Source organism: Sapajus apella, unplaced genomic scaffold (genome assembly GCF_009761245.1).
Source record: "Sapajus apella isolate SASKATOON/1434 unplaced genomic scaffold, GSC_monkey_1.0 scaffold122, whole genome shotgun sequence".
Classification (NCBI taxonomy): domain Eukaryota; kingdom Metazoa; phylum Chordata; class Mammalia; order Primates; family Cebidae; genus Sapajus; species Sapajus apella.
The window spans coordinates 7,065,754-7,091,041 of NW_022437062.1; the positions used below are offsets into that span (position 1 = coordinate 7,065,754).

At 42.3% G+C, this 25,288-nt stretch overlaps 1 protein-coding gene across 16 annotated transcripts in view; it reads left to right on the forward strand.

Annotated features, from left to right (window-relative positions):
- The window catches only part of RYR3 (ryanodine receptor 3), a 553,391-nt gene that overhangs the window by 306,807 nt on the left and 221,296 nt on the right, over window positions 1–25,288 (forward strand). For all 16 annotated transcript variants that reach the window (XR_004263777.1, XM_032261324.1, XM_032261337.1 and 13 more), the window contains 9 exons: window positions 1,810–2,026; window positions 9,387–9,491; window positions 10,879–10,982; window positions 12,447–12,530; window positions 14,180–14,339; window positions 15,523–15,670; window positions 16,544–16,749; window positions 17,312–17,486; window positions 24,993–25,201. Coding sequence is in view for 15 of the 16 variants with exons in the window: in XM_032261324.1 (XP_032117215.1) it covers window positions 1,810–2,026; window positions 9,387–9,491; window positions 10,879–10,982; window positions 12,447–12,530; window positions 14,180–14,339; window positions 15,523–15,670; window positions 16,544–16,749; window positions 17,312–17,486; window positions 24,993–25,201 (1,408 nt within the window). In the remaining variant the exon portion in view is untranslated. The remainder of the gene's footprint in view (window positions 1–1,809; window positions 2,027–9,386; window positions 9,492–10,878; window positions 10,983–12,446; window positions 12,531–14,179; window positions 14,340–15,522; window positions 15,671–16,543; window positions 16,750–17,311; window positions 17,487–24,992; window positions 25,202–25,288) is intronic.

Here is a 25,288-nt window from a genome sequence, read left to right on the forward strand (position 1 = left end):
CATCCCCCTCCACACATAGACCCAGTTCATGAGCAATTCTGAACAAGCCTAATTCCAAAACAAAACTGGGTGTAGCTACTTGGATCACCTTAGTTCAACCCACCATTGTCTTCCTGTGACCATATCAAGAGCTTCCCTCCCCATGGATCCACAGATCTGTCTGCATAGGGCAGGCAGAGAATCTTTTATTTCCTTACACTAAAACCAATCAGCAGCTTTCCACTTGGAATAAATCCTATCTCCTTACCAGGGCTCACAGACCCTGCCTGATAGAGCCTTACTGCTCGGGCTCATGGCATTCTCACCCATGCCACCCTCCTTCCTGTTATCTCATCCACCCAAGGTCTTCTCCACCTCAGAACTTTGCACTTGTTCCTCCGCCTGAAATGCTCTTCCTCCAGATCCTGAGGAACGCTCTTCCTCTGAGGGTTCCTCCTTATCCCTCAGAGTTAACTCACATGTCAGAGAGGCCTGCCTTGACACTGTCTCCAGCAGCCAACCCCTTAGCTGAGTTATTTCACATCTCCCGTTTTAAAACCCCATCATATGTCTCCCAATCAGTAATAATGCCTATTTGTCTGCTAAAATACCTGCTCTGTGACGCTAGGGGTGCCGTATACCTTGCTCATTGCTGAATCCCTAGTACAAACACAAGTGCTAATTGTATGGGCTCAGTAAAGATTTGTTAAATGGAGAGGAGGAGGGGAATGAATGTTGTACGTAAACACTGTGTATGTATTGACTTTTTTCCAATGTTCAATTACTGTTGAACCTACCAAGCTACATCTCTTGCCATGTTTTAATTATGTAAAACCGGTGTATTTCCTCGTCAGTTTAATGTGATTGCAGTTGATTTGTGAAAGCTCTATTTCTGATTATAAACCTGAGATCATATGAAGTATCATTTTGAAATAGTTTACTTTCACCGTCTCCTTTTTTGCATGGGGAACTTTAGGGTCAAATCTAACCCTAAACTCACCCATATATATGAGGCTGACTTTTAGCCAGAATGCTGAATTACAATATTGAGGGATTTCTGTATGGTGTTAATCAGTGCCTGCTTGCTATCACCGTGAGCCCTTTCCCCACTTTGTTGGAAAGTCCCAGTGAGAACTGCAGGAGATGGGCCAGGGTGTCAGGTCTGGGTACTATCAGGGAAATGATACTAAAACACTGGGATCCCAGTGAGCAAAAGCCTTGATGTCCATCTGTCCCCACACAGCCATAGCTGCCTCCTCACAGCCACCCCTTTATGGCTGCTTTAGGGAAATGCGTCCTACACAGTGTGACATTTTTAAGTAACCTCGCCAGCCGTGTACCATTTGTGTTTAATACTCTGGTGTTGCTTAGTCTTTTCCCCTGAATATTAAAATAAGATTTTCCTACTTTCTCAATATAGATACATCATGCTTTCTTTAACTGATGTGTGGATAATCTCCCTCAAGAAGAGTTGAAGTTACCATACTGTAATTTCAATATCATCTTTACAGAGAATAATCTCATCATCGCTGTTATGCTTTTCAATACTGCAGTAATATCTATAGTAATTATTTACCTATTAGAGTACAGATAAACTTGGTTCTAAAAACCTAGTTGTTTATATATACAAATTTTTAGAAACTTAGCCATGACGGGTCAGCTGAGGAACATGCCTTGATGCTCACTTACTCCCCTGCTGCTTTGGTGCATACTAGAGGATGTTTGCTGTGATTATGTTGAGGGTGGGATGTAGGGATTCATCTTTAATTTTCACTTCTTTGGGCTGCATTTTTCTTACCTCTGTATTTCTGCTGTCTTCAAATGACACAGAGTACGTTTCCTGATGGGTGGACGTCATGGAGAGTTTAAGTTCCTGCCTCCCTCGGGCTATGCCCCTTGCTATGAAGCCTTACTTCCAAAAGAGAAGATGAGATTGGAGCCTGTCAAAGAATATAAACGTGATGCTGATGGTGTTAGAGATCTCTTGGGTACCACCCAGTTCCTCTCCCAAGCCTCTTTCATCCCATGTCCCATAGACACCAGTCAGGTAGGTTCAAATTGCCAGCAAAAGGCAACTGATAAAGATGAAACAATAGAGCTAAATACTTCTTTCTTTGTTGTCTTTAAACCATCCTTAATATACATGCTCTAGAATTATTGTGTAATGTGAGGAACTATCACTCTTCACATTTTCACCATGTGCATCGATGGAGCCCTTAAGGATTTCTCAATCAGTAAACATGTTGAGCACCTGCTACATGTGCGATGTTCTGTGAAGGACAGACAGAAATATTTCTGTATTCTCTGGGAATTCTCAATCGAGTTAAAGATGTAAGAAGCAAATGTATTATTTTTGAAAGGCCAAATGTAATAAATGCAAAATGAACAGTATGCACCAGTAAATGCTAGAGAAATCCTTTAGGCTAGAATGTTTTCAGAAGTATGTGTAGTAAGGGTGGAATTCATTTACAGCCTTTAATAAGCTTAAATGGGGAGAGTCTCCAGGGGTGATACGAAAGAAATGGTATAAATAAGGGCCTAGAAGTAGAAACACAAAGTAGAAGTATAGACAGGTGGCAATGCATATTCTCATACGGCTTGGCTGTTAGAAGAGAGAGGAGCGTGTAGGAGAAGAGTTAGAAAATAAAAGGGAGAGAAACAGGGAATAGCATGGAGGGCTTTGAAAGTGCTGATAAATGGACATTTTCTTTTCCCTTCAGGGTCTGTATTTTGAGAGAGACACATTCATATGGTATTACAAGGGGCGTGCAAGAGCTTTCAGCATTTTCTACACAGCAGGGGTATTTGAATCACTATTCTAGATGTTGTAGAAAATAAATGACAAGAGACCGTGCCTCTAAGGCACTTGGGGTTAGTAATTTGCAAGTATGGCTCTTTTAGCCTGGAGACTTTCTCTAGGATGTGTTTTTCCCATAATATTCATATGACCCTGTTACATTTATCTATGCGTATGCATTCCTGAGTTTGCTTCTTACCTCCTGTGGCTAATAACCATGTATTAGTCCATTTTCATACTGCTATAAAGAACTTCCTGAGACTGGGTAATTTATAAAGAAAAGAGGTTTTGTTGACTCACAGTTTTGCATGGCTGGAGAGGCCTCAGGAAACTTACAATCATGGCAGAAGATGAAGAAGAAGCAAACACATCTTCACAAGGCAGCAGGAGCCAGAGAGCGTGCGAAGGGGGAAGTGTCACACTTAAGCCATCAGATCTTGTGAGAACTCTGAGGACAGCAAGGGGGAAGGCCACCCCTATGATCCAGTCACTTTCCCCAGGCTCCTCCTCTGACATGTGGGAATTACAATTTGAGATGAGTTTTGGGACGGGACACAGAGTCAAACTATCACTTCTGATAGCATTTCAGTATTTCTCTGCCTGCTTCATAGAGCACCTTGATATGGGGGATGAGAATGTTGATAGGAAATTGAGAGGGGGTTGTGAACTAGAGGAGATCCTAAGAATTAGATCATCTGGGTCCTGTGTATTCTAGATGTCAGGGAGGAAAAAGTTTTCTTCTACCCTCCTAGGCTCTGATTTTGCAGTCTTGTGAAATAAACTCAGATGGACAGATTTACAAGGAGAAAAAAAAACAGATTCTAATCACCTCATAGGGAGTTCACAAAGAAACGTAAGTCAGGGAGGAAGTTAGAATTTGACACTTACATACCATCCTAATAGGGAAAGGAGATGGGGAGAAAGGCACTTCTGGGAAAATAAATGTCTTGGGGAAAGATAAATGATTCCTTAGGAGAACAGATATGAGATAGAGTCTGATTAAGTGTGGTGCTGACCTTTCTCTGGCGGTAAGGGTCCATCTCCCTCAGAAAAAAATTGTTGAATTCTTTTGGGGGGCTTTTTTTAAGGCAGATAAGAGAAGTCCAGAAAAAGTCCCATTCTGTATCAAAGTCTTCAACACAAAATAATCCTTGTACTACTGTGGCATTTTCTGGGCTCTTTCATAGACAAGAAGTGTGAGGACTACTCTCTGCATGCTTGGGCACCAGCAGCCCTCCACGGATACAGGTGCCAAGTATGGAGAAAGTGAAAGCATGAGTATGACTGCCGTCTGGGCTGCCTTTCCTGACTTAAGTAAGCAGAAACATGTGTGTTATTCAGACAAGGCTTTCTAGAAGATGCTGGCCTCCACAAGAGTTCAAAAAAATGAGGTCAAGTTTTGATATGGGAGGAAAGAAGGTGTTGAACAAGGAATGAGAAGAGTACTCTAAACATACAGAATTGAAGATTTGGAAATCAAAAAGTAGAGATAAATCCACAATCCAAAAGAAATTTCATGTCTAGACACAAGGCTGAATTTGCATGGACCCTGAAACTAGGAAAATTTTGCTGGAAAATCATATCATAGGGAAATATGCAAGGTGCAATTTATTATCTTGAATAAGAACTTATAATTTTTTAGAATCTATCATTCTTTGAAATTACTGTGAAAGAAGTTAAATATAAGATACTCACATAGTCAACTCTCCATTCTCCTTGGGGCACATTAACCAATTTGAAGATTAAGCATCTTCAACTAGAGCTCTTAATGCATGGCCTAACCAGAGCCCTGTCTAGGGTCTGCCTCAGCAGTTTAATAAGCACAAGGATGAAAAACCTGATATGGGTTGGCTGTGCATGCCCACCCAAATCTCATCTTGAATTGTACTAATCTACACATGTCATAGCAGGAACCAGTGGGAGATAATTGAATCATGGGGGGCAGGTTTTTCCCATGCTGTTCTCATGATTGTGAATAATTCTCACAAGATCTGATGATTTTATAAAGCAGAGTGTTCCTGTACATGCCCTCTTGCCTGTCACCACATAAGATGTCCCTTTGCTCTTTGTCTTCTGTCATGATTGTGAGGCCTCCCCAGCCATGTGGGACTCTGAGTCCATTAAATCTCTTTCCTTTATAAATTGCCCAGTCTCAGGTATGCCTTTATTATCGGCATGAGAACAGACTAATACAGTAAATTGGCACTAAGAGTGGTGTACTGCTGTAAAGATACCCAAAAATGTGGAAGCAACTCTGGAACTGGGTAACTCACAGAGGTTAGAACAGTTTGGAGAGCTCAGAAGAAGATAGGAAAATGTAAGAAAGTTTGGAACATCCTAGACTTCTTGAATGGCTTTGACCAAAATGCTGACAGTAATATGGACAATAACGTGAAGTCTGAGGTGGTCTCAAATGGAGATGAGGAACTTGTTGAGAACGGGAGCAAAGGTCACTCCTGCTATGCAAAGAGACTGGCGTAATTTTGCCCCAGCCCTAGAGATCTGTGGAACTTTGAATTTGAGAGAGATGATTGAGGGTATTGAGGGAAGACATTTCTAAGTAGTGAAGCATTCAAGAGGAAGCAGAGCATAAAAGCTTGAAAAATTTGCAGCCTAATGTTGCAATAGAAAAGAAAAACCCATTTCCCTCAAGAAATTCAAACCCACTGCAGAAATTTGCATATGTAACAAGAAGCCAAATGTTAAGCACCAAGACAATGGGGAAAATGTATCCAGGGCATGTCAGTGATCTTTGCAGCAGCCCCTCCCAGAGGCATAGAAGGAAAAAAAATGTTTTCTTGGCTGGACGCAGGGCCCCCTTGCTTTGTGCAGCCTAGGAACTTGGTGCCGTGCAACCCAGCCACTTCATTCCAGCTGTGGCTAAAAGGGGTCAAGGTACAGCTCAGGCCATGTCTTCAGAGGATGCAAGCACCAGGCCTTGGCAGCTTCCACATGGTGTTGATCCTGTGGGTGCACAGAAGTCAAGAATTGAGGTTTGGGAACCTACACCTAGATTTCAGAGGATGCATGGAAACACCTGGATGTCCAAGCAGAAGTTTGCCGCAGGTGTGGGGCCCTCATGGAAAACTTCTACTACAGGGGTAAGGAAGGGAAATAAAGGGTTGGAGGCCCCACACAGAGTCCCCATGGGGACACTGCCAAGTGGAACTGTGAGAAGAGGGTCACTATCCTTCAGACTCCAGAATGTTAGATCCACCGACAGCTTGTACCATACACCTGGAAAAGGCACAGACACTCAACGCCAGCCCACAAAAGCAGCTGGGAGGGGGGCTATACCTTGCAAGGTCACAAGAGTGGAGCTGCCTGAGGCCATGGGAGGCAAACTCTTGCATGAGCATGACCTGGATGTAAGACATGAAGTCAAAGGAGACATTGTTTTGGAGCTTTAAGATTTGGCTGGATTTTGGACTTGCGTGGGGCCTGTAGCCCCTTTGTTTTGGCCAATGTTTCCAATTTGGAACAGGTTTACTTACCCAATGCCTGTACCTCTATTATATCTAGGAAGTAACTAACTTGCTTTTGGTTTTACAGGCCAATGAGCAGAAGGGACTTGCCTTGTCTCAGATGAGACTTTGGACTTGGACTTTTGGGTTAATGTTGGAATGAGTTAAGACTTTGGGGGACTGTTGGAAGACATGACTGGTTTTCTAATAGGAAGATATGAGATTTGGGAGGGGCCAGGGTGGAATGAGAATGGACTAACACAAGGCCCCACTTCCAAGCAGCCTACTTAGGATCCCCAAGAGATAATTATCAAGCCAATGTTACTCTGTCAGGTAGTCACCAAATGAGGTAATGGAAATTATGATTTAGGGTTATGTGTGGAGGTTCTGTCCACAGCAACTGCATTTTCCCCTTTCACTGAAGCCTTGTGGCTCCTCTGGCCTGCAAATGCACTTTCAGGCTATGATCAGCTAAAGAGAACTTTAGTTTAAACAAATTCTTAATTAACCAATAAAATCCCAATATAGTTATAACTTGACAATTTTGCCCCACTTTGTTCCTTCTCAAAAACATGCCGCTTTCAGTTGGCCCTATGTCTGTGGATTTTGTAACTGCAAATTCAGTCAACCACAGATTAAAATATATATAAGAAAAACACATTTTAAAAATGTAGTATTATAATCATTTACATAGAATTTACACTGTATTATGAGTAGTATAGTGATTATTTAAAGTATTTAATTTATATGCAAATATGCCATTTTATATAAGGGACTTGAACTTCTGTGGATTTTGCTATGTGGGAGGTGTCCTAGAACCAATCATCTGCAGGTGCAAAAGGACAACTGTGTTAACTCTGACTTTTCAATAATTAGGTTTGGCCAGGCATGGTGGTTCATGCATGTAATCCCAGCACTTTGGGAAGCCAACTGGGGAGGATCACATAAGCCCAGGAGTTCAAGACCAGCCTGGGCAACATCAGGAGACCCTGTGTCTACAAAAAAAATTTTTTTACATTAGCCAACCATGGTGACATACACCTGTAATCCCAGCTACTCAAGAGCCTGAGGTGGGAGGATTACCTGAGCCCAGGAGTTAAAGCTTGCAGTGAGCTGTGACTGCACAGCACTCTAGTCCAGGTGACAAGATGAGACGCTGTCTCAAAAAAATGCAACGGGCCGGGTGTGGTGGCTCACACCTGTAATCCCAGCACTTTGGGAGGCCAAGGTGGGCAGATCACCTGAGGTCAGGAGTTCAACACCAGCCTGGTCAACATGTCAAAACCCCATCTCTACTAAAAATACAAAAAAATTAGTCAGGCATGGTGGCATGCACTTGTTACCCCAGGTACTCTGGAGGCTGAGGTAGGAGAATCACTTGAACCTGGGAGGCAGAGTTTGCCGTGAGCAAAGATGACACCACTGCACTCCAGCCTGGGAGACAGAAAAAGACTCCATCTCAAGAAAAAAAAAAAATAAAAAAAGGTAATAATAATGATTAGGTTATGTTAGGTTTTTAAAAAGTCTTTAAGACACATAATAATTATAGCACATTGTAAATATTGTTGCTTTTCTCTGTGATGTTCTTATATATCACAGATGTGATGTACTTTTTGTACAAAACAATATTTTTTCCATAGACACTTATAATCCCCCCAAAAGGGATTTTTTTAATAGTGAAACTTTAAATGGTAGAAACACTGTTAATTATTATAATAGAGCAGGGACTGCAGGGGCCAGGCAGGTTATGGAGAGGTCAAGCACGCAGGTCCTCCTGAAATTGATAGTTAGTTCTCATCTGACAGATGCCTGCTCCATCTGACAGATGCCAGGCAAAGGTATGGGTCAAATATTAGCCATCTTCTAAATTGTCAAAAGAAACTAGAAATCTGGAGTTTTATATGAAATCTACCATTTCTTAGGGATTGTCAACCAATAAAAATGAAAATAATAATTTTTTAAAACCTGAGGGGGGGGCAGAAAACCTGGGCTCCCAGTTTGTGACCTCTGTGGAGAGATAGGAGCAAGATACCAGGAAAATAAAGAGGAACTCTCCCTTTAGTAATCAGGGAGACTTCTCAAAAGTGGTGACATTTGAACTAAATGCAGGAGGGTAAATGTTGAAGGTATTTGCTAGATGCTGAGGAAGGGTGTGTGTGGGTGTATGTGTGGGTGTGTATGTGTGTGTGATTTGCACAGTGGGAAGTAATAAGGATTAAGGTTGCATATGCAAGGGTACAGAACCGTGAAGCAGTGTGGTCTTTTGGGAGAATTTCAAGAAGTTTGAAAAGGATGTGTTTGTGGAGACTGTGATGAAAACTAAGGAAGAGCGCCGCATGTGTGGTTAATACATCCAGTCTTAGTGTCAAGGAACACTTGAGGGACACTAGAGAATGTTTTGATATGATTTTTTGTTGTAGATTCATCGTACTAGCTGCAGTGTAGAGGATAGATCAGTGGGGAGCTGGGGAGGCCAATAGGCTCTTGCAGTGGTCCAGGGAGAAAATAATGAGGTTGAGTGATGGAGAGAAGGGGATTCCTCAGAAGGACACTTAGGAAATAAACATGGTAGGTTTCCTGACTGATTAGATGAGGGAGTAGTGCCAAGGGAAAAACAGTAGGATGACTTACAGGCTTAAACAGGTAGTAGAGCCATTCAACAAAAAGAGAAAATAAAAACAGGAAGAGAAAAACATTTTGAAGGAAAAATAATGAATTCAGCTTTGGGTAACATATTGAGCTCACTTTAATGGAAAAATTCTGTAGAGAGCTGGAACCATGAGTCTAAACTTCAAGAGACCATGGTTAGAAATGGCCTGACTTGGGAGTGATCATCTACTGGGTGAGAGAGCATGGAGTGAGAGGAAATAAGGTGAGGCATGTGAAGAACATACAGCACATATACCTACAGAAAAGACTAAGAGGCAATGGTTAGAGAGGCAGCAAGGGGCAGAGAGGAAACCAAGAAAGGAAGAGGGAGAAGAGTTGGAAGCATGTGAGTCAGGCAGTGAGGTCACATACTGCACCTCCTCCTGGGTGATGTGCCAGTGAATTCAAGCGGGCGCCTGACTCCTATAGATTTTATGATAGGATTCAATACAATCAATTCTAATAGTCTGGCTTTTCGCTTGTTCCTTTTCCTTTAGGTGGTTTTGCCGCCTCACCTAGAAAAGATCCGAGACAGGCTAGCTGAAAACATCCATGAGCTTTGGGGAATGAATAAAATAGAGCTTGGCTGGACTTTCGGCAAGGTATGTGTCACAGTGGCCAGGCTGGGGTGGAGGGTAGGATTGCCTTGGTACCTGGAAGCTTTCTTCCTGCTGCATGCCTAGTTTTCATTGCATTCACTTGTTAGGTACAATGGGAAGACCAGGTCTTCACAGAAAGAACTAAGTCTGTCCCCCTTCTTACTCACAAATACTGGTTTCCTTTATTTGGGATATATCATTGATTCTCGGTACCCACTTCAAAATATTTGCATCCCTCCTTCAGAAAAAAGTTTTCCTCTCAGTGCAGTTAGTGAAAAGTGGCTGATTCACTGTTATGAATCAGAAGCTGTTTAATAGGGTTTTAAGATGTAACGCTAAGATTAATGGACACTCAGACGAGGTTAGGGAGTTTTTCACTAGAAATCATTTCTCAGAGAGGATGTAAATTGACTGTGTTCCATAATTTGTGTGAGGACATGTCTGAAGGCAGAAGGATAGGTGAGTTCTGAAGCTTCCTGTAAACCAGCACTCTCAAATGACACACATTCTAGCTTAGTTACTGACAAGGTCTCTGCACTCCCACACTTATGTATTTATATAGCTACCATAAAATATTCTCGCCACATGAGTATAGCTTCACTGTTGAACTCCTAATATCTAGCTCAGGGTCTGTCATGTACTAAGGGATTCAACAAATGTTAGTTGAATAAATTAATGAATTACTTAATGTCTAGAACTGTACTGTCTAATACAAAGTCATGAGTCACGTGTGGCTACTGAGTACATGAAGTGTGACTAGTTTCAATTGAGATGTACTTTAAGTGTAAAATAGTCACCAGATTTTGAAAATTTAGTGTGAAGGAAAAAGTAAAATACCTCATAAACAATTTCTTTTATCTGTTACTTAAATTGATTAAAATGATTATTTTGCATTTATTAGGATAAATAAAACACATGATTAATTTCAGCTCTTCTTTTTGACTTTCTAATGTGGCTACTGGAAAATTTGAAATTACACATGTGCTTCACATTTGTGGCAACTTCATGGTTCTTCTGGACAACAATGGTCTAGATTCTGTAGCCTGTCCTGTACTGAAGAATGTTCCTCTTCTGGAACGTTATGGTTACACGAATTTCAGAGGAACAAGATCATGGCTACCATATGTAACATTGCTTCTCTAGGAAAGTATGTTCTAAATGCAGATGCCTGTCTAGAAATAAATCCACAGAGCACAAACCACTGACAACTTGGAGACTGTGTGTCTCATTGACTAGAGAGATCATCTGTTTGCCTATCAGCAAGTTGCTGTCTTTGTGTTGCCTGATAGGGATTGCCTGGACCGTGTTTCAAAGTATGTTCTGTTCTGTTTTCCCATGCAGTGCCAGCTGTCAAAACTTAAATCACATTCTTTCTTATGTCACCACCTAGATACGAGATGACAATAAAAGACAACATCCTTGCCTTGTGGAGTTTTCAAAGCTCCCCGAAACTGAGAAGAATTATAACCTGCAAATGTCGACTGAAACCTTAAAGTGAGTATTTAATTGAGCTGAAGTTTTACAAACAGTGAGTAGATGATTTAATGCATTATAACTAAACTGAAAAGATATGTCTCTTGCCTGAAAACATGGCATATTCTAATAAATTAGAGGGGATGGTGATTGTTCATGTCACAAGAGGATTTAGCATAACCATCCACCATTATTATTGACTATATATATGTTTCTTAAGAAACCATTTGCTATTTGCTAGGGACAGAGAAAAGAATCAGAAAAAGGCCGGGCGCGATGGCTCAAGCCTGTAATCCTAGCACTTTGGGAGGCCGAGGCGGGTGGATCACGAGGTCAAGAGATCGAGACCGTCCCGGTCAACACGGTGAAACCCCGTCTCTACTAAAAATACAAAAAATTAGCTGGGCATGGTGGTGCGTGCCTGTAATCCCAGCTACTCAGGAGGCTGAGGCAGGAGAATTGCCTGAACCCAGGAGGCGGAGGTTGCGGTGAGCCGAGATCGCGCCATTGCACTCCAGCCCGGGTAACAAGAGCGAAACTCCGTCCCAAAAAAAAAAAAAAAAAAAGGAATCAAAAAAAGAAGAAACATAGAATCAAATAATCAGGTACCTTCCGCAGTTCACATTAAATAAAGGAAAAAAGATAAAGCATTTCTAAAACCCATTGGGAAACATGATTTGATTCAATCAAATTCAGTTTTGAAATAACTTTCGCTTCTCCATGATACTACCCATGGGCCTAATTTAGACCTTAACTTTTCTAGCCCAAATTGGTATGTCCCATTTTGAATTTTTTGAGGGCCTGTTCTCTTGTCTTTGTATTTCCCTGTCCTCTAGTTGTCACTGCAGAACGTTTTAACTTTGTGATTTTGTTGGCTTAACGATGCTCTGTAAGGTCCCTTGTCCAACAGGCTCACATGTGATGCCTTCAATTACGTTGGCGCTTCTCGAGGGTACAACTTCGTACTTCATGGCGCTAAGCACAGCTCATGCACTTATAGGCATCATGCAGTAAATATTTACTGACCTGTGGGCTGGATATCAGAATTCTGTCTGTTCCATAGAATTGGAAGCAGCATGTAATTCAAATGCAAATTTATCAACTGGAAAAACGTCTGCAAGAGGGGCAAGTAACAAACTTCTCTTTTATAATCTTATGCTTGCTGTCATCTAAACCAGGAGTTGGCAAATTATGGCCCATGGGATAATCAGACCAGCTACCTATTTTTGTTAGTAAATTTTTTATTATAACGGAGTAAAAGCTCATTGGTTTGCCTATTACCTATGGCTGGCTTTGCTCTGTAATGACAGAGTTGTAGCTGTGACAGAGATGTATGGCTCACAAAGCCTAAGGCATTCACTCTCTAGCCCCTTACAGAAAAAGTGTACTGAACCCTGGTCTAAACGAGTGGCTCTTCTCTGTTCTGAACTCAGACGTGAGTTAGGGTTCCTGCAATTGACCTTAGTCTTCTTCTGTATGTCACAGAACCCTCCTGGCCCTGGGGTGCCACATTGCCCATGTTAACCCAACTGCTGAGGATGATCTCAAGAAAGTCAAACTTCCCAAAAAGTAGGTGATTTTCTTAATGGTTCAAGATTTTAATGCTTCAGGCTGAATTTTTAACTCAGGAGGGTGGTACCAAGATGGACAACAGCCCACATCCTTGCTAGCACCAGCTCAGAAGGGCTCCTCTGTTTCCTAGATGGCACTGAAGCCCTCAGATAGAAGCCTGGTGAAGAAGTATTTTAGGGTTTTCCTTCTTTTTGCCCCTTCTACCTGGACCTCACACTAGTATTGTTGGTTTTGAGCCTGGAGGTGTGGAGCCCTCAGATGGATGCACTGTCTTTCTTCTATAAAAATAGCATTCAGCACAAAAGCTTAAAAATGGTTCACAGCCATGGCAGACAGTCACTCTGGCTTTGGACCAGCCTTATACATCCTTTGTGGAAGGGGTATCTCTGCCACCATTCATTTGGCCCCCTGGATTGCCTGTGTCCTCCTCTCCCTCTCTCCCGATACATTCAGATGGAGTTGCACACTTCTTGTCCTTGCACATTCAAATGTTTGCTCAATGGCACATCCACTGGCTCCCTTGCTTACTTGCTCTCATGCATGCCAGCAGACGTTTAGATGGATTCACACACAGGTGTCATCATTACTTAGGAGCCAAGCAATGCCAGCTCTAATCAAACGTTTATCTTCCCCTTCTTTCCACTTAAAACTCCCAAGCTCCACTCTGACACATGCAACTCCTCGTACCAAGCAAAGCACATGTGACAGGCTGCAGTGGAGGGACAGGCTGCTGGCCAAAGCTGCTGAGGTCAGGACGCAACAGTCAGTGCATGCTGACTCTGCCCACGAGCAGCGTCCTGAATAGGTGGATGCAGGACGTTATCTTACACCTACCTACGGTAGACCCTGGATCTCATGCTGCTCAGAGGTCCTGGATGGATGAAGCGCTGGTCTATGAGTCATCACTGTTGGAGTCTGGCTCTTATCTAGGCAGCCATTGGCCCTAGGGCCATAGCTACCTTTAAACTCAGATTCACACATAGCTATGACAAGCTGCTTTCCTGAGTTTCACTCCACAGTGTGTCCCAGTCTTCTCCATTTACACGGTATGTCTACCTAGAGCTCTTCTACTTCCTCCCATTATCAAGTTACAGAGATTTGATGCTGTGACTCTTGGACTGGACAGCTAACTGCCAAGATCACTTTAAGTTCAAAAATTATCTGACATCATGTTTTTTTTTAAATTCTGGAAGTAAAATTAGCTGTGTAGGCCTGAGTGATTATTCTGTGCTGATTTATAAGGAAAGATTTGACTCAAGGTCTTGTTCTTGCCAATCTGCTTTTGACTTTTTGTGTTTTTGTAGTGGGACGGAGGACTTCTGGTAATGTTGTAGCATGCTGGATGTACCCATTATTTGTAGAGAACAGAAGTAGTTTTCGTAGAAACAAAGATGGTTTGTGCTGACCATCTGCTTTTTCCAAGTCTTCTTTGAAATATGTTACATATGTTGGGAAGAAGGATGATAGAGTAGGGGCTTCATCTATAGACTTGAAACAGAGCTGAGCTTTTTGTTCAGCTAAAAAATGGAACCCGTGACTGTAGCCTCATTTGTGTAGCATTCTTACCATGTGCTCTTGGTCTAAAATCTGCAGTGAGAAACTCATAAAGATCTGTTAAAAATATATACTTTTACATTTACTTGTAGCTATATGATGTCAAATGGCTATAAGCCAGCCCCTTTGGATTTGTCTGATGTGAAGCTGTTACCTCCTCAAGAAATTTTAGTGGATAAGCTCGCAGAAAACGCACACAATGTTTGGGCAAAAGACAGAATAAAACAGGGATGGACCTATGGCATCCAACAGGTAAGAACTGCTGGGTCAGGCATGCTGGAAAAGTTAGAAGACAGAATCATCCATCCACATGCCGTTTTGCTTTGTCGTGTGTTAGATCAGAAGGAAGGGGTTGCCTTTGCCCTCTATTCCTCACACCTCAGTGTGTTCATTATTTATGAAATCATGAGGCTGGACAGAATTTGTAATGGTCACATCATAGCTAAGCAGTATTTCTGAGATGGTCCCATGGATCTACTGCTGAGGGTGAAATGGAGGGGAAACTAGTCCAGCAGAGCAGCGAACCAGCCTGCCCAAAAGCCTTTGCCTCCTTACTTCAGTCCATTGGGCCATGGATTGCTGGGCAGAGGTGCTGGTCTGAGCAGGAGGCAACTTGAAAGCCAGAGCACAGCAAGAAATTAGACAGAGTTTAACCTCAAACCACCTGGCATACCTCTTTCCTTCAGATATGGTATATCTCACCTTAGTAACCACCAGTGGTAGGGTTAGTATCAGGGAAGTTCAGGAGTGGCTGTGTGCACGTTAGTTAATTCATACTGGAGCCTTCAAACCTGCACACATCTGGAAGCCAGGAAGAACACAACTGTGGAAACTATGGGGTGGAGGGGAGGAGCGGGGAGTGAAGAGATTCAAAATAGCATGTTATATGTATGAGTTTGGGTGATTTATCACTACAATTGTTCCTACTGTCTTCTTAGTCCCTCCTAAGGAAATGAGAAGGACATTACTACAAATGTGTGTCCTTTGCCATAAAATAAACACACTGTGGCTCTGCCACCTTTTCTGATGTTTCTCTGTGAAGACTTGTTAAGCCATCATGAGAAGGCTATAGTCGCTTAAATCATAACATGACCTTCCATAGGGAAATCATTACACAAGTCTCCATCTGCCTTGCCTTGAGAATGGAGGTTTCTAAGCAGTTTTGTGATGTTTCATTTTATTCGCAGGCTGGTATTATTAAAAGTGTTTTCTAATGCTAGCTTTGAGCATCAGTAAAATGTTTCCATTTATACTCATTTAATCCCGAGAAGAAGTGGCAAATATGTACATTGGTAAATATGAAGGCACCAAGGGAAGAGCTAATAGACGTAGAGTAGCCGGAAAGCCAGGACTGCTGCTGGGAATATGTGAATAGGGTGAGCTGTGGTGACGGTGACATGTTTTCTTAGCACCTTTTTTCTCTGGCTTCACATAGGATTTGAAGAACAAACGAAATCCCCGTCTGGTGCCATATGCATTACTAGACGAGCGTACCAAGAAGTCAAACAGGGACAGCCTGCGGGAAGCTGTGCGCACCTTTGTTGGTTACGGGTATAACATTGAGCCATCAGACCAAGAACTAGGTAATGAGTTGAGAGTGTTTATTTTTCCCCCATTTTAGTAAACAGGTCCTCTTCTTGGGGTGTCCTAACTGCAAATAAGTCTAACTTGAATTATTGGAAATAGTATTGGGGTTGAAGAGCACTAAACTATATGGTGTGATTTTTTCTTTAACTGGGGAGACCGTGTTTGATATAAACCATCATCCCATCATCCCATTGACAGATTTTCTGCAATGACCACTTCTGTGACTTATTCCCACAAGGAATACGTTATCTTTTTAGGTGGCTCAGCTTTTCAGAATACCTGATCAAAAACCACGTCACTGTTTTTTTATTTCCAAATGTGTCAATATCAGCTTACTTTTAGATCAGGTAATCACATCTCCAAATTGAAGGCTTGTGCAGATTAAAATCAAGTTTTAAATTGATGAGCATGTTATTGTCATCCCACGTCCCAGGAAGTATTGTAGACCACAGGGGCAGAATTCTAAGTTGTTAAGGGGATGGTTTACGAGTCCAATCTGGATTCATAGCTTTGCTCTTCTGTTTATTGGCTCTGTGACCTTGAATAAACGATTTTACCTCTTTGAGCCTGAATGTCTTCATCAGTAAAATGAAGACAATATTACTTACCTTGTAGGACTACTGTGAGGGAAAACTGAGAAATGGTCTCCAAAGGGTCTACTGTGAAGCAGTCCCTCAGTCAGTGGTAGCTTGTGTGGTGATGATGGTGATGATCTATTATGAACAGAATGCTGTACTGGATAGTAGTCAGCCTATGGTCAGTCTTAGATATTGTCCTCAAACTCTTGTGAGTAGCACTACCTAATTATTAAAAGTTTATGTTTTCTCCCTCCCTTCCACACCTTCTGTTCACCTTCCTTCTCACAACAGCTGACCCGGCTGTGGAGAAAGTCAGCATAGACAAGATCCGGTTTTTTCGGGTAGAGCGATCTTATGCAGTGAGATCTGGAAAGTGGTATTTTGAGTTTGAGGTGGTAACTGGAGGAGACATGCGAGTCGGCTGGGCCAGGCCAGGCTGTCGGCCTGATGTCGAGCTGGGGGCCGATGACCAAGCCTTTGTGTTTGAAGGCAGCAGGGTGAGTCTATATATTTATATCATCCACACATCCTCAGACCACGTTTTCCTCCTCCTAACATTTTTCTGGAAGCTCAGATTACTGAGTGTCTGGATCACTGGCTTCAAAGTGAGTGGCCGCAACCACTGACTAATGTAGACGTTGAATGCGCATCACCCAGTGACTATTTCTTTGCTCTTCACTCTGTTGAAGGGGAGCATTGTGCCCCAAGTTCTTTCTACAATCACCTCCATATTTGCTCCGGTATCCAAGCCCATTGACTCCACTCCAGAGGTGACTCAAAGATCACCATGCAGCTGGTACATCAGGAAATCTGACCAGTTTTCCCTAGAGAGCATCCTGATTACTGTCATAGCTGTCACTAGAAATCAAGAGACTCGGGCCACCTTGTGAGTCTTTATTTCATTTATAACATAGACCACTCCTCCCTGTGAGTTATCCTTGAGTGCCCCATAGAAATTATGTACCACTAGTAGTTAGGAAATATTGCAGATATGGTTTCTCCAGCCACAGGGAATTCTAGGAACTCCATTTCTCTAAGCTCTAGAGTCTTGTTTTCTAGGGCCAGCGTTGGCATCAAGGAAGTGGGTATTTTGGGCGCACTTGGCAGCCAGGGGATGTGGTCGGATGTATGATTAACCTGGATGATGCTTCAATGATCTTCACGTTGAATGGGGAGCTGCTGATCACCAACAAAGGCTCTGAACTTGCCTTCGCTGACTACGAGATTGAAAATGGTAAATCTAATACCCTCTGCCAACCCCAGCTCCATGAGGCTAGAGAAAAATACAAGGAAAGCTGAGTAAGCTCCTCTACTTCCTTTTTTGGCCTACGTTGTCCTTTGCACATCTGAAACCCTAATGGTGAAAGCAATCCTTTAGAGTAGCAATTTCAAAGAATTAGGGGAGATAATGGTGATAGTAGGTATATGCAGTGTACCTATAAATTCTGAACTCTTAGGTAGGTTAACCAAGAAGATAATTCCCTGCCTTGTGTCTTGTCATTTAAAGGTTCTCCAGGTTTCCCAGTATTAGAAAATTATTATTGTACATGACTAATGTCCTTGACAGGAGAGAAAAATCAGTGAATTAAATAATTATCCTTTTATTCTGATTTGAATTGTCAGTCTGCATGTTTGTGTAATTGAACTTGATGCTTTGAAGAGAACCATTGAAATATGAAAGTTAGATTTAGCTATTTCCTTCAATGAAATAGAATTTATTTTGAAATTCAGACACATTGTGAAACCCAACAAGAGTTACACATATTAATGTTCATGAATAGACCACAGTCAGGGGAGTGCTTCCAGCTACACGAAGGAGGTACTGGAGCTTATTATTTCTTGTCTATATAACTACATTATATACACAAGACTATTGGTACATAGGGGAAAGAGTGTACTGCGAGTCAGTAGACTTGATCCTAACAAGCTCGGTGGCTCCCAAGGAGTCTTTGTTTGACCTCTCTGGCCTTTACTTTCTTCATCTATGTGAGAGAATAAAAGGATTGATGAAATAAAATCTCACATTCTTCCCAGATATAAAATTCAGTGGCAATGACTTAACACCTGCTGTGTGAATGCCCGTATGCCTGGTGCTGTGCCACACTCTGTTTCCTCCTCACTGACAAGACAGGCATTGTTCTGGGTCAGGAGACGTGGGCTCTCACCCTGCCTCTGTTCCTGCCTACCCAGGACATCTTAGTTGACCTTATTTACCATTTGGGGCCTCATTTTCCTCTCTGTAAATGATGAGAGCTCCTTGTAGCCCTAAATTTCTGAGACTTTACAAAAAGAAATATTTCCTACCTGGAAAGCTAAAATGATACAACTACACAGGCAAGAAAGCACAAATGCATGGACTGTGTGTATGTAATACACATGCTGTTTGTTTACAGAGCATTTTTAGCTTTATAAATGAATTTCACACTTTGTTTTCAGACACCTGTTGTCTATGATATGCATATTCAACTGTACCTTTCAAGGTTTTTCTAAGAGCCAAATATTTGGAGAAATAAAAAGGGTACAAGTCATGTATTTTCCTGAAGAGGCAAGTGACTAAAGTCAAATGGGGTCATATTTCAATGCCTTCTGAAAGGTTTAAAATCAAGGTTTTAAAGAAATAATTCTGTTTTTGGAGACAGGTGAGAATGACATTGCCAGAGGAAGGAATGGCTTGTGTGCTGGTTCAGAGGCAAAGGAGAGCAGTACTGTGGGTGGACATCAGAGCAGTATACCAGGACCACGAGATGCTCCCCAGCCACCCTCCTCATACAGTGCCTTTCTTCTGAGGCCAAAAGGAAAACAGCCTAGGAGGATTTAGGCACATCTCCAAGGAAAGTCATTCTCTGGGGTAGAAAGAGTCCAAAACTCAGGGCCTTTTCCCAGCCCTACTATTGTGTGAACTGGAAGAGGTTATTTGTCTATCGAACTCTAATGGGGAGATAAGAATCTTCTATGTTGTGCAGAGTTACAAGAACTTTGTAAAGTCCAAAGCCTTGATACTCAATGTATGATCTGCTTGTTAGAAATGAGGAATCTCAGCCCCACCCCAGACCAGAATCTGAATCTGCATTCTGACCAGACAGTCTGGTGATTTGCATGCACACTGAAGTATGAGAAGCAGTGGCCAAAAGCATATGCAAATGTGAGTAGTGGCACTATTAGGGAGCTCATTTTTTAGTTGTAAATAAGATGATAGTAATGCAAAGCAGTAAGTTATCAGTGGCAAGTGACTAATACAGAATGAAAAGTCTATATGAATGGGATTTGAATTGCATGTTAAATAAAGAATACAGGATGTGTATGTCTAAGGAGAATGGTAGTCCTGTCAGGGCATGTAACAAGAGCAGTTCTGTGGCTACAGGAAGCTGTAGGAAAGGGTGGAAGATTTGCGTGTGGAATGTATAGATGACGAAGCTGGAAAGGTAGATAAGGTGCAGATTATAGGCTCAAATACTGAGATGCAGCCTTTTCGTTCAACAAACTATTGTCTTCTCTGGTTCAACTACCCTTGAACTTCACCCTCTAGGGAATAAGGGACCGTTACAGGGTTTGAGCAGAGGAATACTATAAAGGAGAAGGATATTTGAGCATGACTCTGCTTTTAGAGATCTTCTGTATTGTAATGAAAGTAATGTGCTATAGGCCTATTGTGTACAGAAATGTGATTTGACCTTCAGAATAACAAAGTATTATTAGGATGCTGTTTAATAATAGAATTGTCCTGTAATGTGTTAGCACATTATACTGTAGTATTATATCACACTTAATAACACAGAGACAAGATCATTAGAAAGCTCTTCCAGTTCTGCGATGGCTTGTGAGCCGGTGGAAGGGTAGTTGTAAGGAAGTCGACATGCTGTTCTTTGATAACAGTAGCCCAGAGGCCTGGAATAACCACGTGGCATCTCTTGTCTCTCTGACCCAAGTGGAAAGAGGTAGCAGTTTTTGCCTTGAGTTGTTAGGAAAAGCATCTGTTGAAAATAAAACATTTATGCGTTGTAGCACTGCCCCCCGACTCCATAAAGCAAAATGCCCTACATGCTTGTGTTCTTCTGGCTGCCGGCATGTCAGCTTTGATTTCAGCCATTACCCCAGTGGGAGCTGTGCCATGGGAAGTCTTTTGCCCTTTTGGGGAAGCAGTGGGGGCAGACATTATAGTTTATGGCCGTTTTTATCTCTGGGTTGCTTATAAGTTGTCATCTTCATCCTCTTATGCATCATAGATTATATGCCTTTATCTGCTTCATTAGAATTTTGTAATTAACATTCCCTCCCCTGGTCCCTGACCTGGACCATCACAGCCCTGAGTGTTGTTGCCTAGAGGTATCTGAGAGTTCAGATCCTCCAAGGCAAAGCCTTTGCTATTAGCCTTCTCGTTTCCTCTGTTTAAAGGAAAGGAAGATAAAATCCTAAACATCCTGCTAGACCTCAGAATGTGACATCTGGAAGAGGCTTTCGTGTGGTCTCCTGTCCTGCCTCTCTGCCAGGCCCTCCCCTGAGAGACATCCTGCCTCCTGCTATACCTTTGGTGTCTGCAGGGGCAGCCTCCCAGGCAGTTCCTGCCCATTGACTTGTCGGGTTTAACAGATCCCTTATTTGTGTTGGCAGCTTTTGAATAGGCAGAAAATGAAAGCTATCTGCAGGAAGTGTCACTGCCATCTGCAGGCACACACGCTGGTACCCAGGGTCCCCTGTCATTCTCTCTCCAGATGGGTCTTATGTTTTAGAAAGTGGTTGTGGCGGGGGAGCACGGCCTATTGTTTCCTTTGTTTTCTACAAGGCTTATGACCATCTCCGTGTCATCCCTTAACTCTTTCTTTGCAAGGCTTATCAGGAAATGAGAAGGAATGGGTACAACGTGTGCTGCTGGATTAAAACTCCCAGAAACACCTCAGGATTGGTCTGAGAGGTCGTCTGCCCGCCTCTCTATAAGATGCCAGCTTTTCCCTTGCTGGTAGCTATTCTCTTTTATGTCTTCCTTTAGCTCTAAATGGATTGAATATTGATCTATCCTTTGGATTTTTGAGAGCTGGTTTCTTTGCAATCTCCTGGAATTATAAGATTACCTCCCTGCTTTCCCTCTTCCTAATCAGAAACCCAGTATGAGCCCTTATAATATCAAGTGTATCAGAACTGGGAGTCCTCTGCAAAATGTAAATGCATATATTCTTGCATTTGTTTCCTGGGACAAGAACTTCTATATACATCTTGGCTGAAGACTGTGCCATTTGCAGATTTTCTTTTCAAACCTCTTCAAAGATGTCCGCATAATTACATCTATTAGGCTGCATGTAGGGAGGTGGGATTCTTTTTCCCCTTATTTTCCTTTTCTTCTTCTCCAGTCTCATTTGAGGCTATGGGTTAATTAAGCTGTGAGCAAAATGGAAATCCTTCTTTATGACAGTCAGTGCTCATAGTAATGCCACATGATCTTGTCCAGTGGGTCCTTTTATCCCGACGAATTCTAGAGAACCATGTGGTGAGCTGTGTACAGGTAGCCCTATTCATCTAAGGGGCCTGAATCATGTTGTGGTCATGGGTCTCCATCTCTATAGAGACAAACTGGCGAACTATCTGACATGTTGGAAAATCATCTGAAAAGCAATGTAACTGTTAAAAAATGAGTTAGCTTAGGCAACAACTAGAAACCAGGCACCCTGGCCTCAGTCCCCGTTGCTTGTTGTGGATTCCTGCTTAGGCAGCTTTGTTCATATACTGGCTCTGCTGTTTACCAGGTAGCAGATGTTGAGCAAGTCCACTTTTAGGTCTCAGTTTCCTCATCTGCAAAATTGGCATAATAATGAGATCTCTCTGTAGAGCACTAAGCCTGACATTTACAAAATATTTGGTAAATATTAGCTATTGTGGTTTATCATGTCATGGTTCTTCCCCCATCTATCTATCCTGAAGAGTTATAAAGTTACAAGATTCTTAAATGCCTCACATAAAGAAGTTTTAGAAATGGAGCTATTAGCTAGATCTTCTTAGCCAGGTGGAGGGAGCTGATTAAATGTATCTAGTTATCAAATCATTTTCCCCAGGAGAAAGCACTGGTGCTTTATGAGAATTAATCTTTCCTCTCTGTCCTTTCAGATTTTCTCTTTTCTGGCTCAAGCCTTAGATTTAGCTTCTCTGCTGCTCTTTTACAGAGCTGCCCCAGCTGTACCCACTTAGCCCCTTGGAGGTCCTCAATACTCTGTACCTCGCATTGCTCCTGCATCCATGACATTTTTTGCCCTGTCTTTTCCCATGGAGTGCAACTCTCCCGGTAGAGTGGGCTTCTGCCCCACAGGGACAACACTTTACTGTCTAATGAATGCAGTCCTCTGGCCCGGGTCATAAGTACTGTTTAAATCTGGGGCATTCATCCCCTGAACACTCACTCCCTCTCTTGTACAATGACTGCCAGCTGGCCTATGACTCAAGGATAAAGAATCTCATCTCATTTTGTCACTTGCCCTTCCTGTGACCTTGGCCAAGTTCATTAACTCCTCCTGCCTTTAGTTTTAGCCTTATTAAAATGCTGTCTTCTCTACTGATGCTTAGGAATGAGGAGGAGCTCAATATCCTTAGAAAAAGAGAAGTCTGATGCAGTTATTAACTTTTCCCCCTTACATTGTCAGTGGGCCTGTGACTAGGACATTGTTTTTATGTCCTGAGGTCAAACCCTCATTGTTGCTGCTTCCCACTGAGGCTTTCATCCCTAGTGCTCACTTATTGCACCATCCAGGTTCATGGAGAATAGAGAGATTTTCTTAAGCTGTCCTATTCTGTGCTCACAACAAGGCTGGACTGTTTAATGATGTTCATGTTCATGGCTCCAAGATAAACCTATACTGGTGACTTTCTTTGTTTTGTTACCTCCCTTAGAACGACCAAAATACTGTCTTGGGAATAAGCATAGTTTACAGCAAAAACAGTCATTCCTTTATATTCCATTCCTCGTTCCCATTTCTGTAAGCTCTTTGGGATTGGGAGAGTTTATTCTTCCTTCACATCTTGCCATAGCACATGGCAAAACCATCTTTCCCAATGGGGAGCCCAGAAATTTTACCAGTAAGCAATTCTTATTCCACACTGTAGTCAGATTTCCAAAGGTTCCTTATTTATAAACATCTCTCTATAGAAAGGAGATGGTTTCATCCATTGCAGCCCCTATCACAAAAATGCCACAGGCATAGCAGTGCTCAGGATGTTACATGAATGGGTGCTTGACCAATTGACAAGTCCACTGACTGTCCTGAGAGGTAGGGCTCCTAGTCTGTCCTCAGCTGGCAGCCCTGTGAGGAGGCTTTTTGTACAAGCATCACTGTCATTTTGCTAGAACTACGTTGGCATTCTCTCTTATTTAGAAACGGCATTAAACACATCTGTATCCTAAGTGAGTTTATAGGTTCTAAAAGCAACCACATAGCTTGCAAGAGATTTACTTTTCATTTATGTAACTTGTTTACATAGAAACTTCATGGATTAGATGATAGTATATAAGCCTCCCCGCTAGGAAGAGTGCGTCTTGGCGTTGGTGTCTATGAAACAAAGTTCCTTCTGTTAGATGTAAATGCTCCCAGAAATGGCCTTTAAATGTCCCTGAAATGAGCACTCTTATCCTAGGAATGACACCACTTTCTTCTGTAGGGAGCTCCAGCCCCAGCTTCATCCAGCAGCCTCAGAACTACTCCTACCTTCCAAGCACTCCCTGCAGCCTTCAGCTGTTCTCCAGCCGCCTGCCTGCCTGTCACATCCTCCGAAATCTAATATAATTAGCGCTTTGCCTGTGTTGCTGATTTGTTGGTCCACAATTAGGATTTATAAATAGCCCACAAACAAGAAGACCAAACAATCTGAACTTCTGCTTTGGTCTGTTCTGAATGGTGGTTTTTAAATATGATCAGCGTACAGATGTGAGCTTGGAGAGATGAAAGCTGTAGGAAGGAAGGAAAGTCGCTTTCTCTGGCTCCTGCTTGAAACTCTGCCTTCCTGAGTAGGCAAGGAGGAGGACAGTGGGCTGGGCGATTGGGTGTCTGTAAATTGTATTTTTGTTAACAGGCACAATCAAAGTGCTAGCATTTAAAACTCCTTAGACTTCTACTCTTGAAATGTCAAGGACTTCTCAGGTCACTGGGGAAGATACTGGGGTCCAGAAAAGTTGGGCAACTTGCACCAACTCATGTTTTTATTTTAAATAAATTTTATTTTGTATATTTAAAATAGACAACGTGATGTTGTGAGATACATAGAGATAGTAAAAAGGCTACTACAGTAAAGCAAAATAACATTCATCATCTCACATAGTTACCCATCTTTTTGTTTTTGTGGCAAAAATCTCACCAAGTCATCCTTTGGGCTCGCTGCATTGCTTTGGATAGTATTTAAAATTTTCCAGGGCCTAAGATCAATTTTAACTAAGCGACAGATAAAGAATTTCACTTTTCTCTTGTTGGCTTTACCTTTTCAGTTGATATTTATTGATATCTTAAGAATATTCTTAACTGGATGATTGTTCTTCCCAAATCATTTTGGACCAAGCTCACTTTTCTTTCCTATGTACGATGGGCACTGGTGGTCTCCACATGACCTCCTGTTGTTGATTTCATGTGCCAGGAAGAAAAAAATAAACAGGGCTATGTCCCAGCTTTCCTATGGGGAGTCAAAGCCCTTAAGGAAGCAAAGATTCAGCTTCGTCACAGTTTCCTGGGATGGTGCCCTCGGGCTGAAGCAGGGTTCTCTAACTATTCTGCAGGCTTTGTGCCCATCTGCTGTCTGGGGCTATGTCAGATCGGCCGCATGAATCTCGGGACCGATGCCAGTACCTTCAAGTTTTATACCATGTGTGGTCTCCAGGAGGGCTTTGAGCCGTTCGCTGTCAACATGAACAGAGATGTTGCCATGTGGTTCAGCAAGCGCCTCCCAACGTTTGTCAACGTGCCAAAGGATCATCCGCACATAGAGGTAACATTATACAACGTGTGTAGCCCTGTTAGGTCAGGTGGGCCAAGGCCCTAAGCTCCCCCTAAGTCTCCTGTCAACAGGCAGCTG